The sequence below is a fragment of the Diospyros lotus genome, chromosome 13 (genome assembly GCF_014633365.1).
Source record: "Diospyros lotus cultivar Yz01 chromosome 13, ASM1463336v1, whole genome shotgun sequence".
NCBI classification, from domain to species: Eukaryota; Viridiplantae; Streptophyta; class Magnoliopsida; order Ericales; family Ebenaceae; genus Diospyros; species Diospyros lotus.
In genome coordinates this window covers 37,321,193-37,342,940 of record NC_068350.1, presented here as the reverse complement: position 1 = coordinate 37,342,940, position 21,748 = coordinate 37,321,193, and the positions used below count along the sequence as shown (strand labels likewise).

The window sequence follows — 21,748 nt, the reverse complement described above, 5'->3', positions numbered from 1 at the left end:
TTCCTTTTCTTCCATTCAAGCATGTGATAGATTTTTGCACCAGCATGTACTGGATTTTCTAACCTCGGGGATGTGCCAAGTATGGATTTACAAGTTAGCTTTCCTGCCCAGTATTTCTCAAGTGTAGCCTAAGCACTTGTGCCAAGTGTAAATTTTTGACATGAAAATTGTGGCAATAGGTGCCACTATTGCAGCCCTCTTCTTGGCACCTCATGCTTGTGTGGCAAGGAGATAATTTTCCTTTTAACATCCACTAAATTGAAGATTAGTCAAATTAATAAAGATTGGTTTTTAGAAATGCTACAGTTTTCTGCATATGTAACCTAGTTCCCCCTTTAACTTGGATGGTTGCACAAGAGATTTCGATTCTGCATACTAAGTAACAGAATAAGTGGTTTGTCAATTTTTCCCTGTAAATGCTCTATAAGGCCATCTCAAGGGGAATGTGGACAATTGGTTTCTTCTTGATTGCTCAAGTGAAATTTCGGAATACTTCATCCTTCTAAACTTGCAAGTTAATATAAACTTCTACTAAGTAAGCCCTCAATAGAGTTATTTGGCAACGAATTGTTAAGTATCAGATATATTAGCAAAATCATATCTGAACAAAAAGAATATTGATTTTTTCCCATCTGTACTCTTGTAATTTTTTACCTTTCTTGTTAGGTTACTGTGGTTGGTTATAATCACAAATTAAGGATCCTACTGGAAACAGTGATTGAGAAGATTTCAAAATTTGAAGTAAAGCCTGAAAGGTTTGCTGTCATCAAGGTAAGGATTTTTTTGGCATGGCCCTGCAACTGATTACAGCTTAAATTAATTTCTTCAAATTTGTCTCTATGCATCATTAACTTTTAATTGAAACGTCAAAGTCAACTGCAGTTACATGCCATTTGTTTCCATAAGTCGTTCTTTACAAATAAATTTTTATGCCAAAACAAACAGAGCTTTAATTGGGTTTTTTTGTTTGGGACGGAGGGGGTGGCTGAAAAATCTTCAAAGTTAATTGGATAACATAAAACTTGGACATTGATGTTGAGCAAATCCAGGTGGTTGGATTCAGTAATATCTTAATCCTTTGCTGGTATTGGCTACTTTTCTTGTAAATTTACAATTACGAAACTCCTTAATCATTTTTAGGTGAGGAGCTGGTAGTTGATGCATATTTCAATCCTTATCTTTTAATAGTTTATATTTATTTTATTATCTTTTTGGGTCCCTAACTTGTAGGAGTTGGTGACAAAGGATTATCAAAATTTCAAGTTCCAACAACCATATAAGCAGGCTATGTACTATTGTTCATTGATTCTAGAGGATCAAGCATGGCCTTGGAATGATGGACTTGAAGTTCTTCCTCATCTTCAAGCTGATACTCTTTCTAAATTTGCTCCTTTGATGCTCTCAAGGGCCTTCTTAGAGTGCTATGTTGCAGGTTCTATATTTATTGGAATATAGTCTATGCCAAGGTCTTAGGCATCTTTGTTTCTGATGAATTACTTTTGCACTACTCCTCCTCCAGGAAACATTGAACCAAATGAAGCAGAATCAATGATCGAGTATATTGAAGATGTTTTCTTTAGGGGTCCTCAGCCTATATCCCTAGCTCTATTCCCTTCTCAGCATTTGACAAATAGAGTTGTAAAGCTTGAAAGGGGCATGAGTTACTTCTATCCTGCAGAAGGCCTATATCCAAGTGATGAAAATTCTGCCCTTGTCCATTATATTCAGGTAAATATTCTCTAAACTGGGGAAAGGTAAAGTCTTTATCAGTTTTATAGTTAGTTATCTAGTCAGTGAGTGCATGTGCTCGTGTGTTTGTGTAAGCACCCATTTGTCACCCAAAAAGCTATATCTTTCACTCATTGTGCACTATAATCCATTTCCACTCATACTGGGCTGATTAAACTCATGTTTTATCAACTACAGAGAATACACTATACAGAGAAGATTTTACTAGCATCCATAAGAATGGAATAAATCCAAAATTATGACTTTGTAATTGCCACCTGTTACATTCCATGATCTCCATATTCCTGCCTTGTGCCATCTCTTATCCTCTTGTCTTAGTTCTTAGTGTGACTGAACTTCTAGAGATCTTTCTGGCTTTATTACCTAACCTAGTTTCTCAAGTCAAATCTTTTTTCCCTGCTGGCCATGCCAATTGCTATAACAAGGTAGCACAGAAGCTCTAGACGGAATTCTTATGCAGAATGACCAAGGACACAAGACAGAGACATTATAAGACACAGGCATGACTACATTGAATGAACAAAATGTACAGAACATTGGCAATGCTACTTTTTACCACTATATGTCTATTATATAGTAAAAAATGTTACTTACATAATAAATACTACCATTCTTGAAATACTAGTCTCCTTGAATATACATCAAGTTACCACCACCTTCTTTGCATTGCAATATGTTTATTTTTATTCTACTTTTCTGGTATTGTTCCTTTAGAATTTTATAACAGGGACTGGTAGGTCACATGCATAAGCACCCTGGACATTGCTCGTACTTGGAGGTTCCACATAAATTTCTTTTGCAGTGTGTTTGGAAGTCTAATCAAAATGCAGGATTATGAAACCCCATTTTCAAAATGAAATTTGTCCTAGAAGTATCATAGGTGTTTCTAGGAGCGCCCAAAAATATCGATCTTCATTATTTGTCTGACATTGATATGGCTCATCCTTAAAAGATTTCTGTAGTTCGTAGGTAAACTCCTTGCATCACCACTGTAGCTCTCTTTTACTTCTCTGAATTTACGTTGCTTCCTGTTCTGATGGGGTCATAAATTATTCCAGTTGTTTCCATTTGAAGGCAATTAGTTAAAATTTTTCTTCCAAAGTCATGTTCAAGAAATTCACTTGGCACCTTGTGTATCAACTGGATGGCTTGTCAGCTAGTATCTTTCCATGAAATACCTTGCCTGCTTACTGCGAATTGGCTGCTGGCTGATCATGTGCGAGGGAACCCATGATACTGGATTATTTTAAAGAGGAGCTGCACATGACCAATGATAGACATTGTGTTGTGCTGCAGTGGACGTACACCATAAGAACAGTGGAAGTAGTGTAACTTGCTTTACTATGATTACTTTTCAACCTCAATTTTTATTGTACAATAGCAGCACTGTGAAAACTAAGTAAACTTTTATAGTTGGATTATTTTGCCATGTATTCCACATCTCGAAGCATCAGTAGAATTTCCAGTGGCTTTTAGTTAAATTAGGTAAGAATGGTAAGTTTTGTATCATTGATGTGCACTAGCTATTTTGCCATTACCTGTCTTGTGAGATTCTAGTCTTGCGTTGCAAAATTCTTGGTTCACTATATCATTGAACAGTTTGGCAATTTGTTTCAGAGACCTGATCACAAATAGCTGCACATTGGGATTGGGGAAAATGGTCATTCAGCAATGAAGGCATAACTGAATATGACACTTGTTAATTAGAGAAACACAACCAAGCCTTAAATTAAATAGCTGGGGTTGGCTAATACAGATTCTAGGCCATTATACCTCATGTCAAGCCTAAGAGTTTTTCACCCCCATAAAATCATCTTTAATTCTATCTTTTCTTGCATGGCTGCTCATCTATTGTGACACCCTCAACTTAGTTGTGCTAGTATTTTGCACGCATTAATGATTAATGACCTAACATTCCATGCCATATGAAAGAGCTGGTTCTGAAATCACTTGATAAAAATATTTCTTTTCATTTTAAATGGATTTTACAATTACATAAAATGCTAGAAGAACTTCCCCACTGTAACTATCTTGCCTTTAACTTATAAGTGGCATCTTTAATAATCTTCTCATTTTTTGAACAATTAATCTTGAGGTATCTGAACTTTTTTTTATTTCAGAATAACTTGATCTTCAAGTCTTAAAGATCACCCACACTTCTATTTTCACTAAACTTATATTCCATATGTTTGGTTTTCAACCTACTCAATCTGAAAGGATTCTAAAGTACCCCTCCATAACTTGAGCTTAACATTCACCCTTTTTGTTATCTCATCCACTAAGATATGTTATTTGCAAATAACATACACCAAGACACTTCTTTGATGTGCTCAGTGAGTTCATTTGGTAAGGCTTCCAATGCTTGATGTTATCCAATTGTAATTTTTAGTCTTAGTATTTTATTCACAAGTCCCAACATGCATTTCTACTCTGTGATACTGAGAAGAAAAAAAAGATTATGAAGCTAGGTCCTCGTTCAGTCACTGATTGACAACAATAACAGCCACTGGGAGAAAAAAAAATAAAATTTGAACATGGTCTCAAGCTAGGTCCTTGCTCAGTAACAACAACCACAGAAAATTTTGAACATATTATCAAGCTAGGTTTTTGTTGTGTCAGTTCTACTATGAAAGCTTATTTGAAAGGTGTAAATACTGGATAGAGCGTATTAAGTTGTATGGATCCATTGTTTATGATCTGAATCATTAACCTAAACCCCATAGAAATACTGGTTTGAGGATAAGGGGATGTGGATGTCAGACCCAGGTACCGGAAACACTGATACACCTCTCTGGCCAGCCAGACTTCCCTGTTAAACAAGACAATAAATCCCGATTAAGCTCTGCCAAAAATGTTGTTACCACTTCCTGCTCAATGATAATATACAACTGGCGTGCCTTTGGCATGCAAAAGGTGTGTTGCCAGTGCCTTAAGGGGGCCAATGGTGCTACTGTCTTCATTCTGCTCTGATCATCTTTCAGTGCCTTTTTTTTCTGTTGTGCTAGCTTCCTTTTAGAAATGCCCTTTTCAAGTTCTGCTGCAGTGAACTTTCTAAAAAATGTAGGTTCATCAAGATGATTTCATGCTGAATGTGAAACTTCAGCTTTTTGCATTGATTGCAAAGGAACCAGCCTTCCACCAGCTTAGATCAGTTGAGCAACTTGGCTACATTACTAGGCTCAGGCAGAGGTACATTAACATTTTTTATGCCTTAAAATATAATAAAATTAAATTTGCTATGCTTGTTTTAAGGTTTAAAGTACTTTTATCTAGGAATGATAATGGTATCCGTGGAGTGCAGTTTCTGATTCAATCATCTATTAAGGTATGTAGAGCTAATCTACTCTATGCATTACTTAATCGCCTTGATTACTAATGGTCGAGTTGGACAGGATCCTAGAAATGTTGATTTAAGAGTTGAAGCATTCCTCAAGATGTTTGAAAGTACACTTTATGGGATGTCTGCTGATGAATTCAAGGTGAGATTAAGAATGCTAATCTTCTTACTTTGGCCTGGTTTATCATTATGGGCAGTATGACCTGAATGAAGTGTGTTTTTGCAATTTAATAATGCAATTGCTTCCTTCATGCAACCAGAAGTTTTACCTTGGCATTAAACTTGGTTTCTTTATTTGTGCTTGCACCAGGGGTGGGTGGGATGAGATGAATCCTAAGAACATTTCAAATATTGTATCAAAAGATTTGAGGAAAACATCTAAAGTATTTATCAAGCTTTTCCACTTTTAAGATCTCACAGGATTTCTAGTACTGTAATTATGACCTTAAAGTATTATTCCATAATTCATGCATGAGTTCTTGTTATCTATGATTTTTCTTATGGTCATTGTGCATGACATGTGCATATGTGCATATTCACATACATACATATATTGCATATAGCCATGTTTATTATGTGCTGGAGCCAAAGACTGATACCTTTTTCGGTGAATATTATCCAACTTGAAGAATTCAAAGGAGTAGTAATTAGGATTAAATTGGGAAAATTCTAATCAAATTACTGATGTTTACATACAACAACATTTCAAGCCTTTATCCCACGATGTAAAGTCAGCTACATGAGTTCTAGATTTCCATTTATTTCTTTATTGACCTTTATTTGTTGCTTCAAATTGAAAATGGCTTTTAATTTTTTTCAATAGCCACATTTAAGTTTGTTATTTGTTTCAATTGTAGATAGCTATCACATCCCATCCCATTAAACCATCAAATGGTAACATAGAAACCACATCATCCAATTAGATGACATGAAAAATACTGGAATTTAATAAATATAAAAGCTTTCATATAAAAGCATTATATAAAAGTTGCTGTATAACAAAATTTTGACAAAGAAAACTTTGTACAAGCAAATTTTTTTATAATAACTTTGTGAAAAATAAGTTCTGTAGAAGTAAAACTTTGTCAAAGCAAATTTTATATGAGCAAAACTTTGAGAAAGCCAGTATTATTCAAGAAAAAAATTTTACTCACACTGTATAAAAATTATCATTATGCAAAAAAAAATTTACGTAAGCAACCTTTGAGAAACTATATACAAAATTTATTTAGCTTTGTCAAAATTTTCTTACATAAAATTTTCTGTTTAGAAATTTGAATGCATCTGTAAGTTTGTATATATTATCATTTAATGGTATAAGTGAACATAATGGTTTGGCTATCTATAATTAATAATAAAGTTTGATGTGGCTATGAAAAAATAATTGAAATTAGTTGTTTCTTATTCTTGAAGGGGCGGGGGTTCTGGTCCCTGCCAGTCCTATTAACAACTCTAGTAAATTTTTGGGTCTTCTCCCTTTCTTTGGCAGCTATTGGCGCATGACCTTTGAGAACTATTGGCTAACTAGGGTCAAGTAAGCCTCCATATTCAATTACCTAATCAAGACCTTCTCATTCTTAGAAACCTCTATCCAGAGACACCAAATTGATAATCCAAATCAAAGCAACTTCAACTGAAATGCCCTTCATCAACTTCAACCACTTTCCAGTCAAAACCCTCAACAGGCCTCCTTCTATCATTCAGTTTCTCCAAAACCCACTCCAGACTCACCTATGGGAGAGGAATGTTGTGGAAGATGATTGAAGGGAAATGAGAATGGCCCCTTAAGAAGATCGACTCTCAACACCTTAAACAGGAGAGGCTTCCAGGCCTGAGATTGTCACCTACATGAGCAAGCCAAACTCCAAAATTGCTGAAAATCTAGCACGAAAGCTAGCATCATGTGATATACAGCAAGAAAGATAGTAATAATGGCTTTAAATGCTACGTACTTTTTAGTAGCAAATGATCCACCAACTCCGGATCTTTTTTACAAAGAAAGCATTGGTTAGTTGCCCTCCTGACTGTAGGAAGAGCTTTATTCTCCACACAAACTTCCAAATGGACAAGGCTCAATTGCCGTTGGACAGAGGCCAAACTCATCTATCCTTCTCAAAGGCTCAACAAAAAAAGAAAATTGTACAATATGTTGTTGGAGGAAGCTAAGGAGTCTTGGTTAGCAGGTGCAGATAAGGAGTCCAAACAGAAAAGATAAATCTTAAAGTTATCCTAATTATTGTTGGTTTAGATCTGTAAAATAGATGACAAAGGGTTGTATTCTACTCCTATAAAATATGAGAATTGTTAGGAGAAAAATCAGGATTTTTTGTAGCAGATTTTTTAGGAGAAGTTTTAGTATTTTCGTGTATATAAAAATCAGTGAGTAGTGTTTTCCCTAATTCTTCTACCTAATTTCTTCATGGTATCAAAGCTCGGTTCTTGTGGAACCCATTAGCTGGAGTTCTATATCAGAAAGGACTCTTAGGCTCATGCAATGGCTAAGATTCCAACAACAAGCGAGACCTCAACCACCAATCCTCTTCCGATGAAGAACAATCAGGTTCCAATTACTCCTCTTGATAGTCATTCACTTCAGATTACTCTACACAAGTTGAATGGAACCAACTTTCGAGAGTGGTCCCAATCAGTTATGTTGGTAGTTTGAGGGAAAGGTAAAGCAGGCTATCTAATTGGAGATATTGCAAAACCGAGCAACGAGTCAGCAACTTATGGAGTATGGGAAGCTGAGAATGCTATGGTTGTGGCTTGGCTAGTAAACTCTATGGAACCCAAGATTGGAAGAACTTATTTATTCTACGTAACAACTAGTGAGATTTGGAAGGTTGTCAAGGAGATTTACTTAGATCTTGAAAACACAACCCAAAGTTTTCAAGTTTGGTCTATCATCCGCACTACAAAGCAAGGTAATAACTTGTTACTGAGTATTATAACACCTTGATGGAATTATGGCAGGAGATGAATCTCTTCTATGAGATTAAATGTGAGTGTTTAGCGGATGGAAGAAAGTATGACAAGATGGTGGAGAAAGAAACTTTTTGACTCTTTACATGGTCTAAACTCGGATTTAGATGAAGTAAGAGGTAGATTACGTGGAACTAAGCCCTTTTCCAGCTTTGAGAGAAGTATTTGTTAAAGTAAGAAGAGAAGAAAATAGGAAGAAAGTGATGCTCCCTACCTCCTCTAATCATTCAAACAATGAGGTATACTCTCAAAATTCTGCCCTAAATATATCTCGAGGAAAGCTTCCAATCACAACTAAGGGGAGGTGCAAAAAGACAAACAGTGGTGTGACCACTATAATAAACCCCATCATACTAGAGACACCTATTAGAAGATACATGGTAAGCCAACCAATTGGAAACCAAGAAATTAGTGAAAAGGAGGTCAGTCCATATACTTGGTAGAAGCTGAAAAGGGAAGTTCAATTACAGTTTCTCTTACAACAGATCAACTAAAGGCTCTACAACAGCTACTAAGCCGAACTAAAGTGCATAAGGCGGCTGAAAGTGCAAACAACAATCCAATGGTTTCCTTAGCAAAACAAGGTAATATAAGTCACTACCTATTTTCTCAAAGGTTTCCTACAAACTTTTGGATCATAGACACTGGAGCATTAGACCACATGACAACTTCTCTCCAAATTTATCTAATTATGAACCTTGTAAGCAAGGCATTGTTGTGGTTATGGCTGATGGTACAACCTCCCTAGCCCGAGGGAGAGGAACAACTTACATAGCAGGCTTAACTCTAAACTCAGTACTTTATGTACCAAACTTGAGATGCAACCTGTTATCAGTAAGCAAAATATCTGTTGGAGAGTCCTCGGATTCTAAGGAGTCTTTCCATGGGAAAGAGTATGAAATAAAAGAGGAGACTAATGAAGATATGGGCCTCAGTTATGGGCTGCTGCATCAAGATAGAGAAGAAGAACTGAAGGGATAAACTTCCTAAAAATCAGGAGAAATTGTAGGAATATGATTTTGTACATTATCTTGTAAATAACTTAAAATAATGGGGTATTCTATCTGCTAGGTGTTAGGAAGAGATAACATTATCAGCTAGAATTTAGGTGAAGATACTATAGAAATTCTGTCGGAATTTAATTTCCACAAACTCAGTTGTTAGTTTCAGGTTCTATTCCATAGGAACTGATTATGTTCATGGTATCAGAGCTAGGCTCTGTCTAACCTAAAGATCCTCGGCAAATGGATCCCCAAGGCCATGGGAATGCAGCTCCAACAGAGGCAGAGACTTCCATCAGTTCGACTCTTTAACAACCGACAGTTCCAGCTGTTGTAGCGTCTAACAACATCTTGTCATTAGATAGCCATACCTTGCAGATCACCTAACATAGGTTGAACGGTAGAAACTTTAGAGAATGGTTTCAATCCGTAACCTTGGTAATCAAAGGCAAAGGGAAATATGGCTACCTAACTGGTGCAATTCCAACTCCATCAGAAAATTCAGGAGATTATCAAAGATGGGAGGTGGAGAACTCAATCTTAATGGCTTGGATTATCAATTCAATGTAACCTAAGATAGACTGACCCTATCTATTCTACAAGGCAACAAAAGAAGTTTGGGAGGCTGTCCAGGAGATTTATTCCGACCTAGAAAATACAGCTCAATGCTTTGAAATTAGAGCTGCAAGTCAAACTACCAAGCAAGGCAGTTTTGGAGTAACAAAATACTACAACAACTTAATGAAGCTATGGCAAGAGATGGATCTATTTTATGATCCTAGCTGGAAGTGTGCAGAGGACAACCAAAAATATAGCAAGATGCTGGAAAAGGAGAGGATTTTTTACTTCCTTCAAGGACTCAATCCAGATTTGGATGAGGTGAGAGGAAGACTTTTAGGTACTAAACCCTTACCATCTCTCCGAGAGGTATTTGCAGAGGTAAGGAGGGAGGAAAGCCAGAAAAGAGTCATGCTATCAACGCCAACTGAACCTAATTCAAGATCAGCTCTCACTGCTGCAAAAGGGAAGAGAACCCAAGGCAGAAGCAATGGTGCGAACATTGCAACCGACCCTTTCACACAAAGAGTACCTGCTGGAAGTTACATGGGAAACCCCCAAACTGGAAGCCTAGACCTAAGAAGGAGAAAGAAAGATCTGTATATGCACTAACAAGTGTTCCCACTAGTGAGAAAGGACCAAGTATGGGTTTAACTAATGATCAAATTGAGTTCCCACAGAAATTGTTGCAAAGCTCTCATATTGCAAAAGAATCAGAGGATGCAGCACCAAATTATTCAGCTTCTATGGCACAAAAAGGTAATCAGCCTTTTTCCTTGACTACTAGGAGAATGAATAAAAATTATTGGGTGGTAGATACCGGGGCATCCGATCATATGACCGGATCTACTACAACACTTGATAATTTTCAAATGGGAGACAAGGATCTAAATGAACTTATGGTTGATGGAACACAATCACTGGTAAAAGGAAAGGGGAGTGTTTGTGTGGCTGGTTTATTACTCAAATCAGTGTTATATGTGCCAAACCTAAGTTATAGTTTGTTATCAGTAAGCAAACTAACAAAGGTCTTGGATTGTATTGTGACCTTCTTTTCTTCCCATTGTGTTTATCAAGACCGATCCTCAGGGAAGACGATTGATAGTGCTAAGGAGAAGGATGGAATCTATTAGCTTTCCGATAACAAGAAATCCCTTAGTCAAGTACCACATAGATTTTCTCTTACTGTTAGTTTGGATTCTAAAATTTTATTATGGTATAGATGTCTTGGTCATCCTAGTTTTTCATACTTGAAACACTTGTACCCTAACTTATTTATGAATAAAGAAAAGTTGGTACCTAAGTGTGATCGTTGTATTCTTGCCAAGCAAACCCATAGTACTCATCAACCTAGCCCATATATTCTTTCTAAACCTTTTCATTTGATTCATAACAATATAGGGGGACTAGCTAGAGTACCTAACCTAAATGGTGCAAGATGGTTTATAACTTTCATTGATGACCACACAAGAGTGTGTTTAGAATTTCCATAAACTCATTTTAAATGTCTTTTAGTTCTCTATTTCTATCCTTAGGACTGACAATGGCCGGGAATACTTCTCTCACCCATTCACCCAATATCTTACAATCAATGGGATCTTCCATCAAAGTACTTGCCCCTATACTCCTCAACAAAATGGGATAGTTGAAAAAAAAAAATCGCCACTTGCTTGGGATGGCTAGATCCCTTATGTTCACTAGTTCTATTCCTAACAGATATTGGGGGGAGGCAGTCCTAACAGCCTCTTATCTAATCAATAGGCTGCCTTCCAAAGTCCTAAAGTGCCAAACCCATTTGCACAACCTAACATCCATCTTTCCCAATGTTCGGATTCTAAACACTCTTCCTCCCAAAGTATTTGGATGTGTGGTATTTGTTTATTAAACCAATCCAAATTGAAATAAACTTGAACCAAGGGCATCAAAGTGTATATTCATTGGGTATTCTCCTACCCAAAAAGGGTATAAATGCTTTTACCCTACATCACAAAAATTCTTTATCTCTTGTGATGTAACTTTTGTGGAGAATGAGTCCTATTACTCAAATACTCCATCACGAATGGAAGACAATCATTGGGATCCTACCGTGCCTATGCCCATTCCATTACCAATCCCTCATTCTATTCCTAATGATAATTTTATTCAAAAGGCTGCAGCTGATCATTCTCAGCCAGCACTTGTTATCCGAATTTATCATCCTCTCAAGAACCCCAAATCCCAAGCAGAACCTATGGAAATTGACTTAGGGGAGGACTTGGGCCCGAAAAAGCAAATGAAAGATTACTCAAGGAGAGGTAAACATCCAGCTCCTCAACTCGGCCAATTGTTAGAACCAAGGGAAAGTCCAACAAATGAAGAAGGAAACAATGCAGTTGACAGTGATTTGAATCTTCCTATTGCTATTAGGAAAGGGGTAAGATCATGTGTGAAGCATCCAATATCAAATTACTTGACATATTCCAAGTTATCTCCTCAATTCAGGGCTTTCACCACTGTTTAGATGAAACAACTATACCTCGAAATATTCAAGCAGCATTGATCGATCCCAAGTGGAAGGAGGCGGTAATGGAGGAAATGAGGGCACTAAAAGACAATCACACATGGGAAGTGGTTGATATCCTGGAAAACAAGAAGATTATAGGATGCAAATGAGTATTCACAATCAAATGCAAATCAGATGAGAGTGTGGATAGATATAAGGCAAGGTTGGTTGCCCAAGGTTTCACTCTAATCTATGGGATAGATTATGAGGAGACATTTGCACTGATTGCAAAACTAAATTCCATAAGAGTACTGCTATCTATTGTTGTAAATATGAACTAAGAATTGTTCCAATTTGACATCAAAAATACGTTCCTAAATAGGAACGGAGAGTTAGAAGTAGAGGTATATATGAGGGTTCCACCCAGATTTGATAAAGAAAAGGGAAATGGAAAAGTGTGCAAACTACATAGATATCTCTATGGATTAAAATAGTCTCTGAGGACATGGTTCAAGAAATTCAGTTCTACTCACTAAGTTTGTATATAAACAAGGTGAGGCTGATCATACCCTCTTTATTAAACATGCTGCTAATGAAAAGAAAAGTGTTTTGATTGTGTATGTAGATGATATAATTATTACAAGAGATTATACTCTTGAGATTACAACCCTGAAACAGAAGTTGAAGGACGAATTTGAAGTCAAAGAATTGGGAACAATGAAGTACTTCCTTAGAATGGAAGTGGCAAGGAGCAAACTAGGTATTGTGATCTCCCAACGAAAATATACTCTTGATCTTTTAAAGGAAACAGGAATGTTGGGTTGTAAACCTAGATATACTCCCCTAGAAAGAAATTGGAAATATGTGAAAAAAGATGATGATTTATTGGTAGATAAAGAGAGGTATCAAAAGCTAGTTGGGAAGTTAATTTATCTCTCTCTAACCCGACCAGATATAGCCCATGTAGTTAGCATTGTGAGCCAATTTATGCATGCTCCTACTCAACAACATATGGCGGCAGTATACCACATTTTGAGATATTTAAAAGGAACTCCTCGTAAGGTAGTATTATTTCAAAAGAGTGATGAAAGAGGGGCTGAAGGGTTCTCTGATGCAGACTGGGTTGGATCAGTTATGGATAGTCGGTCAACATTTGGGTTTTGTACTAAATTATGGGAAAATCTAGTCACATGGAGAAACAAAAAAAAATCAGTGGTGGCAAGAAGCAGTGCAAAAGCAAAATTCAGGACAATAGCCCAAGGTATATGCGAGCTTATTTGGTTGGTAAGGTTAATGGAGGACCTACAAATGTCTCTAACTCAACCAACAAGGCTATACAGTGATAGTAAATCAGCCATATGCATTGTTAATAACCCGGTACAGCATGATAGAATGAAGCATGTCAGGATTGATCGGAATTTCATCCAAAGGGAAATCGGGGAAAGAGGTATAAAGCTGATTTATATTCCTACAACAGAGCAAGTGGCAGATGTACTAACAAAAGTCATGTCAAGACCTGGTTTTGAGACCTTGATTAGCAAGCTAGAAATGAGAGATATCTATTCCTTAGCTTAAGGGGGGGGGGGGGGGGGGTGTTGGAGAGTCCTAGGATTCTAAGGAGTCTTTCCGTGGGAAAGAGTATGAAACAAAAGAGGAGACTAATGAAGATATGAGCCTCGGTTATGGATTGCTGCATCAAGATAGAGAAGAAGAACTTAAGGGATAAACTTCCTAAAAATCAAGAGAAATTGTAGGAATAAGATTTTGTACATTATCTTGTAAATAACTTCAAATAATGGTGTATTCTATCTGCTAGGTGTTAGGAAGAGATAACATTATTAGCTAGAATTTAGGAGAAGATAGTATAGAAATTCTGTATATATTATTCCTTTCTCGGAAATTCAAGGCAAGAATTTGATTTTCACAAACTTAGTTGTTAGTTTCAGGTTCCATTCCATAGGAATCGATTCTGTTCAATATCTAAAGAAAGGAATTGCTCAGTAACATTTTTCCACTCTCATTGTGTTTTTCAAGACATATCCTCAGGGAGGATGATTGGCAAAGCTGAGGAAAATTGTGGACTTTATCAAATTTCCAGAGTGGAGCATCCTACAAAATTTAGGTTTTTTGTTCAATCCTCTTTAGCTTTGGAATTTGAACTAATGTTATGGCATCAAAGATTAGGACATCAAAGCTTAGAATATCTTAAAGTTATGTATCCTTCTCTTCCTAGCAATAAAATTCAGAATTTCCATTGTGAACAATGTATCCTTGCAAAGCAAACCAAGAGTTTTCATCATAATCATATCTATAAACCTTTAAAACCATTTCATTTGGTTCATAACGACATTTGAGGACCAGTTAGGACTCCCAACCTAACAAACACTCGATGTTTTATCACATTTATTGATGACCACATAAGAGTATGTTGGGTGGTCCTAATGAAAGACAAATCTGAAACCTATCTAGTTTCCAAAAGGTTTCATCAAATAGTCAAAAATATTTTCCAATCACCTATTCATATACTAAGATCTGATAATGGTTGAGAGTACTTCTCCAATGAATTCAATCAATACTTAAATGAGCATGGTATTGTTTACTAAAGCTCATGTCCTTACAATCCCCAACAAAATAGGATAGCTGAAAGAAAGAATTGGCATCTCCTTGAGACAGCAAGAGCCTTGATGTTTGCTAAATTAGTTCCAAATATCTATTGGGGAGAAGCTGTCCTTACAACAGCCTATCTCATCAATAGACTTCTTTCAAAAACCCTGGGGTTTGAAACCCTATTGAAGGTGTCCCTTGAATCTTTTCCCAACCATACTAGGGTCTTGAATTCTCTTTTCCCTAAGGTCTTTGGATGTACTGTTTTTGTACACAAAAACCAACTCACTCAATCTAAATTGGACCTTAAAGCACTCAAGTACATATTTGTTGGTTACTCCCCTACGCAACAAGGATATAAATGTTATGACCCCACTAATCGAAAATTCATTATCTCTTGTGATGTTTCATTTATCGAGCATCAATCTTTTTTTCAGAACACCCCTCTACTGGAAAGTACCTCCAAAATAGATGATGTTTGGGGTACAATCACTCTTATACCTAATCATTCTACTCTTATTTTTCCCTTTGATTCGTTACCAACCATTATTCTCAATCCTAAAAATTCTCAGATCAGACCTGAATTTAGTTCAGATTCCATTCCTCCAGCCCTAAACTAGCAAGGGGGAGAGAAAGAGAACACCAAAATTCAAGAAGATGTCCAGGTATAAAATAAACCACCTCTAATGGTTTATTCAAGAAGACCTTGTGATCCCCAGCCAACCAAATCATCCAATCCGGAGATAAGTCCCAAAAATGTGGTTGCAAGAGATACTGAGGTACAAAACAGATTTGAAGATGATCTAGATATTTCAATTGCTCTATGAAAAGGGATTAGATCTTGTATTAAGCATCCTATCTCAAATTATCTTGGATACTCAAGATTATCTCCTCAATACAGATCATTCACTGTCAGTCTTGACAGTTTGAATATTCCAAGAGATATATATCAGGCACTACAAGATGAAAGATGGAAAGCAACAGTCTTAAAAAAGATGAAAGCGTTGCAAAAGAATGATACATGGGAAGTCATGGAGTTACTAGAGGGAAAGAAAGCAATAGGCAGCAAGTAGGTGTTCACTATAAAGTACAAATCTGATGGAGGAATTGACAGGCACAAGGCAAGACTTGTAGCCCAAGGATTCACTTAAACTTAGGGCTTGGACTACGAAGAAACATTTGCTCCAATGGCCAAATTGAATTCAATTTGGGTTTTATTATCATTGGCAGTGAATCTAAACTGGAGATTACATCAATTAGATGTAAAAAATGCCTTCTTGAATGGAGAGCTGGAAGAGTAAATTTATATGAAAATACCTCCAAGTTTTGAGGATGATGACACACGAAGAAAGGTATGCAAGGTAAAGAAATCATTATACGGTCTTAAACAATCTCCTAGAACTTGATTTAAAAGGTTTAGTAACACCTTACACAAGCAAGGGCAGGCTGATCACACTCTATTTACCAAGATCGAAGAAAATGGAAGAACAATTCTGATAGTGTATGTGGATGATATCATCATCACAGGAGACAACAACCAAGAGATTGAGAAATTAAAATATCAACTAAAACAAGCATTCGAGGTAAAAGAGTTAGGGGAGTTAAAATTTTTCCTTGGATTGGAAGTGGCTAGAAGCAAGGAGGGAATATTTATATCACAAAGGAAATATACCCTAGATTCGCTAAGAGAAATAGGCAAACTAAGGTGTAAACCAACAAGTACTCCTCTAGAGCCCAATTGGAAGAATAAAGAAGAATATCAGGTTGACAAAGGAAGATTTCAGCGCTTAGTAGGGAAGCTTATTTATTTATCTCACACGACGCCGGATATTACCTATGTTGTGAGCATCATTAGTCAATTAATGCATCTCCCAACTAAAAGACATCTTGAAGCAGCTTCCCATGGTATCTCAAAGGAACACCTAGAAAAGGGTCATTGTTCAAGAAAAGTGATGATAGAGGGATTATTGGCTATGCCGATTCAGATTGGGCTAATTCCATTGAAGATAGTAGATCCACATCAAGATATTATACCAAGCTGTGGGAAAACTTAGTGACTTGGAGAAGCAAGAAACAAGAAGTTGTTGTTCGTAGCAGTGCAGAAGCAAAGTATCGAGCCATTGATCAAGGGTTTTGTGAGATAGTGTGGATAGAAAGACTGATGAAAGATCTTTCTATGCCTTTATCATCCTTAAAGTACTCTATAGTGATAGCAAATCAGCTATCAACATTGTAAACAACCCGGTGCAGCACGACTAGATGAAGCATGTTAGAATCAACAGGCATTTTGTCAAGCTAGAGATGGAAGAAGGAGACATGAGACTCACTTAAGTCCTTACAGAAGATCAAGAAGTATATATCCTAACTAAAGTCATGCAAAAACAAGGTTTTGAAGCTCTTCGAGGCAAGCTGAGAATAATTGACATCTATTCCTCAGCTTGAGGGGGAGTGTTGGAGGAAACTAAGGAGTCTCGGTTAGCAATCTCGTGCAAATAAAGAGTCTAAACAGAAAAGATAAATCTTAAAGTTATCCTAATTATTGTTGGATTAGATCTGTAAAATAGATAACAAAGGGTATTCTACTCATATAAAATAGGAGAATTTGTTAGGAGAAAAATCAGGAGTTTTTGTAGCAGATTTTTTAGGAGAAGTTTTAGGATTTTTGTGTATATATTTTTTCCAGATCAATGAAATCAGTGAGTAGTGTTTTCCCTATTTCTTCTACCTAGTTTCTTCATGTGTCAAGAAAAGTTGTGAAGGATTCCAAAGCCTAAGGCAGGAAAGATGGGGCCAGACTGGGAATAAAAGCACTAAATGACTGTAGTATAAACCGAGAAATTTACATGGGCACTTGCATCATTTCTGTCTTCAATGTTCCGTTTCTTGATTTTCCTCCCCTTCTCAAATCATACTTACTGAACGATTTTCCTTTTTGTTTGTTTTGTTTTTTTTTTTTTTTTGGGGGGGGGGGGTGGGGGGGGGGGGTCCATTGTATCAATCACGTTACTTGATCTGCCTGTAATGGCACTTGAGAAGTCTATTGCTGTTGTACCATGCCATTGTCCCAAAATTGGTGTATACATTGAATACCTAAGATGATCTTTAACTAAGCCAGTTGTAGCCCTACCGTTATAGAAAGCTTGGCAAATAGTTTTAGGTATGAATCATTGATATGCATGCTATGTTGACTATTATTATTCTGTGGACCTTTTTGGTGAAACATCAGAATTGTTATTTGCCTCACCAATCTCTTGATTTGCAAAGGCCTCTAACAGACTTCTGAACTGGCCATACAGAACAATGTTAATGCATTGATTGATATGAAGCTTGAGAAGCACAAGAATTTGAGGGAAGAATCTGCATTTTATTGGCGAGAAATTTCTGACGGAACCCTAAAATTTGATCGGAAAGAATGTGAGGTATGATGATCTATTTTGTCTGTGCGTATTTGTTATTATCCCTTGACATGATTAAAATTTAGAATGTTATCCATCCATGTTCCCATTCTAAACATTGAATTCCAATTGGAGCTGATGTATCCAAATATCATGGCAATGTTATATAGGAAAAGGTAAAATTAATCCACCCTGAAGTTAAACTTCTCACTTACATTGGCAGATGCATAAGCTACCATTATTGGTACTTACTAGTGGCAATGAAACTGGTCATTTGATTCAGAAGGATTGGACAGATATCTTTGCATTAAACATCCTATAACTTGCAATTGCGACATTGTTTCTAACAATTGGGAATGAAACAGGTTGCAGCACTAAAGCAGTTGACTCAAAAAGAATTGATAGATTTCTTCAACAAGTACATAAAAGTGGGCACCCCTCGAAAGAAAACCTTGAGTGTGCAAGTTTATGGGAGCCTACATTCTTCCGAGTACAAAACAGACCAAAACAAGCCAGCCGAACCCAACCTTGTTCGAATAGATGATATTTTCAGTTTCCGGAGGTCAAGGCCCCTCTATGGTTCATTTAAGGCAGGCTCTGCTCAAATGAAATTGTGAGAGTTGAAGCATCATTTGGGAGATGTTGCTGCTGAAGAGAGTAGTGCAGATGGAGTAATCAATCTTGACATGGTGTGATGATTGAAAGTTCCATTCATGGTTTAGGAATTCAGAAGTGAAAGCCAGCAAGCAGCCCCTGTTGCTGTCAAGGTGAGTTTATTGATGTTCCTCTCAGCTGGTAAATAAAGAAATGCATCTTTGTTATAATTTTCTTCATGCTATGAACTTGTTACTTGTGTCTCTCGGTCCTTCTACCAGCTCCTGCTGGATTTATAAGGGTGTTATTGCAGTTTATTCAGATTTGTAAGATAAATAAATCATCTTTTCTTTTTCTTGTTTTTTTGTTGGGATTGGCATAAAGAATTTTTCAATGCTAAATGTCTCAGAATATGGTATGAGTGTCCACTTAGTCTCAATGGAAGGTGTGTAAATGCATTGGGCATTTAAGCAAATTCAGCATATACAATCACCCAATGTTAAAATGTAATTAATTACAATATGCAAGGCTTGTTTTTGAGGAAAAATTCAAGCCTCTCCCTTACATATTTGGGGAGTTGATTGTGATTAAAATTTTAGTTCATGAACAATAATTACAGGTTTTAATCTCAAAAGTTTTCTTACTTTTGATTGTAGAAGTAAAATTAAAAACACAAGCTAGTGATAAATTTTATCATTTGTCAATTACCTCAGAAAAGTCTCTTTTTTCTTGTTTCTTTAATCATCAACAGCATCCTTCAGTTATTGGGTCTTTGGGTCCTCTTTAGCAATATGTTTTGTGGTTATGCTTTTCTGTCCATTTCTAAATTCAACAATATTATATAGCATTTTATACTCCTAACAACTATTTGCTAGTTATATTTTATAGGCATACCAGCTAACCTTATTTCATTTTTAAATTTGGCTTATCTTATAAAAAAAAAGACTACCCTGACAACCATTCAAAATTTTTGGGAGGTTTGTTTAAATTATACTGACTATTTTGTATTTTTAAAAATGACACATTTCCCCTATTAACCTATAGCGGTGGAGTTCGATCAATTTGCCTTTGTTTTTATCTCTCTCTCTCTCTCTGTCTGCTCTAATTTGTTTTTCTCTTCTCCCCCTCACAATGATGTATGACAACAATGACCGCTACTGCTAGTGTGTTTTTATGGTAGCCTTTTTCTTCTCACTTTGATGACGGTCTAGTGGTGATTTTTGGCCCGAACTCATCAAAGGCAAACATCACAAACAAGAGATTTGGATTCAATTCAAGTTTGTGATAATGAGTTTTCGTTCTCTCTTTATATATTCTTCTATTCTCTAATTCACTTAGGGTTTATTTAAGAAAAACTTAGAAAATAGGTTCAATCTTGATTAAAGATATTTTATTTGAGAAAAATAAATGATTAGGATTTGAGAGAGATAGATATACAAGGAAAGAAAGAAAAGATCATCAATAACTATGATTGATAGGAGACTTGCTAACAAGGTTGACTCAAGGACAATGATAGATTTGAAACCAACGAATCATGATGCTTGAATAAGTTTGGGTTCCTTACAAACTCAAACTTAATTTAATTTTCTCTTAACCAAAAAAAATATATATATTATCATGTATTTTTGGTAATTGTTTAAAATAATACTAATAACTTTTTTTTCGTAACACAAATAACATTGTTAAGGCTTCATCTCACTAAATGAGTACATGAGTTATAATTTATAAATTGTTTATATCTATTATATTATTTATAAGATCGTTATATCTTATATTATATTTAAAGAGTTACTTACTAGTTTTTTTTAATTTTCTTATATTTCCTTTATTATAAATGTATTTTATCTATCAAAGCATGACTATTATAATAATTTCATTTTTAACTCTTTTTTTTTTTTTTCTTTCTGTACAATTCTATATCTACTGTAATATCCTCTTTTCAATTATATTCATATTTTACATATTTTAATAGTTAATCATCATGATTAATATTTTGTGCCATGCAATAAAATTAATAATAATTTAATAAAACATTTTTTATAGTTTTGAAGGGATTTTTCAACCATATAATAAGTGAGAGACCCTTATCTTCTTTGACCATCTTTGATTAGTAGAATCATTAATAATCACTTATATTGACCATTTTTGATTAGTAAAATCATTAATAATCACTTATATGATATGTCTTTCAAATGATTTACTTTTAATTCTTATTATAACATCACTCACAATTCTACTTTATTAAACTTACATACCATACAATTGGTTTTTGACATACTCCACTTCAAAACTTTTATATTGAAAGGTGTTCTATGTTCCTCCAAAACTTGAGTTTAATAATCACACTTTTCTCTATCTTCATAATATCATGTGACACTTGCAAATAATAGACACTAAGGCTCTTCCTCTCCCAATTATATTTAGAAAGTCTTAGTGTATTTTTTCACAAGCTTTGACACGTATTTTTAGTTTATGTTACACCTCTCTAATAATTTAGATATATACAAGGTATACTTCAAATTTATTCTTTTCTAAATCTCTCGACAAGACTTTATTAAAAGACAATGATAGGTTTTCTTCAAGTCTATAAACTTCCAAGGTGTCAAAAGGGTCGGGTCGCCCGTGGGCCGCCCGGCTTGTTACTATTCAAACGGGTCGGGCCGAGCCAGGCCCCCATTGGGGGGCCAGGCTGAGCCAAATAAATTAGGCCCCCGGCCCGGCCCGGCCCGTGGCCCCTTTGGGCCAGTAAGGCCCTTACTCATTTTTTTTTTAATTTTGTTATTCTTTAGTAATTATTGATGTTGGATACTAAAAAATTTAATTTTGCAACATATATAAATAATAACCATCAATTTATTTAAAATTTTTAAGTTAAATTTTTTATATATTTAAATTATAAATAAACATTCTCCTTTTTATATATACATTATTTTTCATATCAATTCACAAAAAAATTTATAAGGCATATAGAATTTTGAAATATAAAATGATGAAATAATATTTAAAACTTAAGAATTAAGATAGAAAATATTTTAGAAAGAAAAAA

General features: G+C 35.7%; 1 protein-coding gene across 1 annotated transcript in view; it reads left to right on the top strand.

The window, feature by feature from the left end:
• Positions 1-19,130, top strand: part of LOC127787837 (insulin-degrading enzyme-like 1, peroxisomal) — a 128,110-nt gene extending 108,980 nt beyond the window's left edge. Inside the window, exons 19-26 of the mRNA XM_052315864.1 lie at positions 667-771; positions 1,231-1,432; positions 1,520-1,728; positions 4,814-4,938; positions 5,023-5,074; positions 5,142-5,228; positions 18,010-18,132; positions 18,474-19,130. Of these exons, the coding sequence (XP_052171824.1) occupies positions 667-771; positions 1,231-1,432; positions 1,520-1,728; positions 4,814-4,938; positions 5,023-5,074; positions 5,142-5,228; positions 18,010-18,132; positions 18,474-18,725 (1,155 nt within the window). The 3' untranslated portion in view covers positions 18,726-19,130. The remainder of the gene's footprint in view (positions 1-666; positions 772-1,230; positions 1,433-1,519; positions 1,729-4,813; positions 4,939-5,022; positions 5,075-5,141; positions 5,229-18,009; positions 18,133-18,473) is intronic.
• The last annotated feature ends 2,618 nt before the right edge of the window (positions 19,131-21,748 follow it).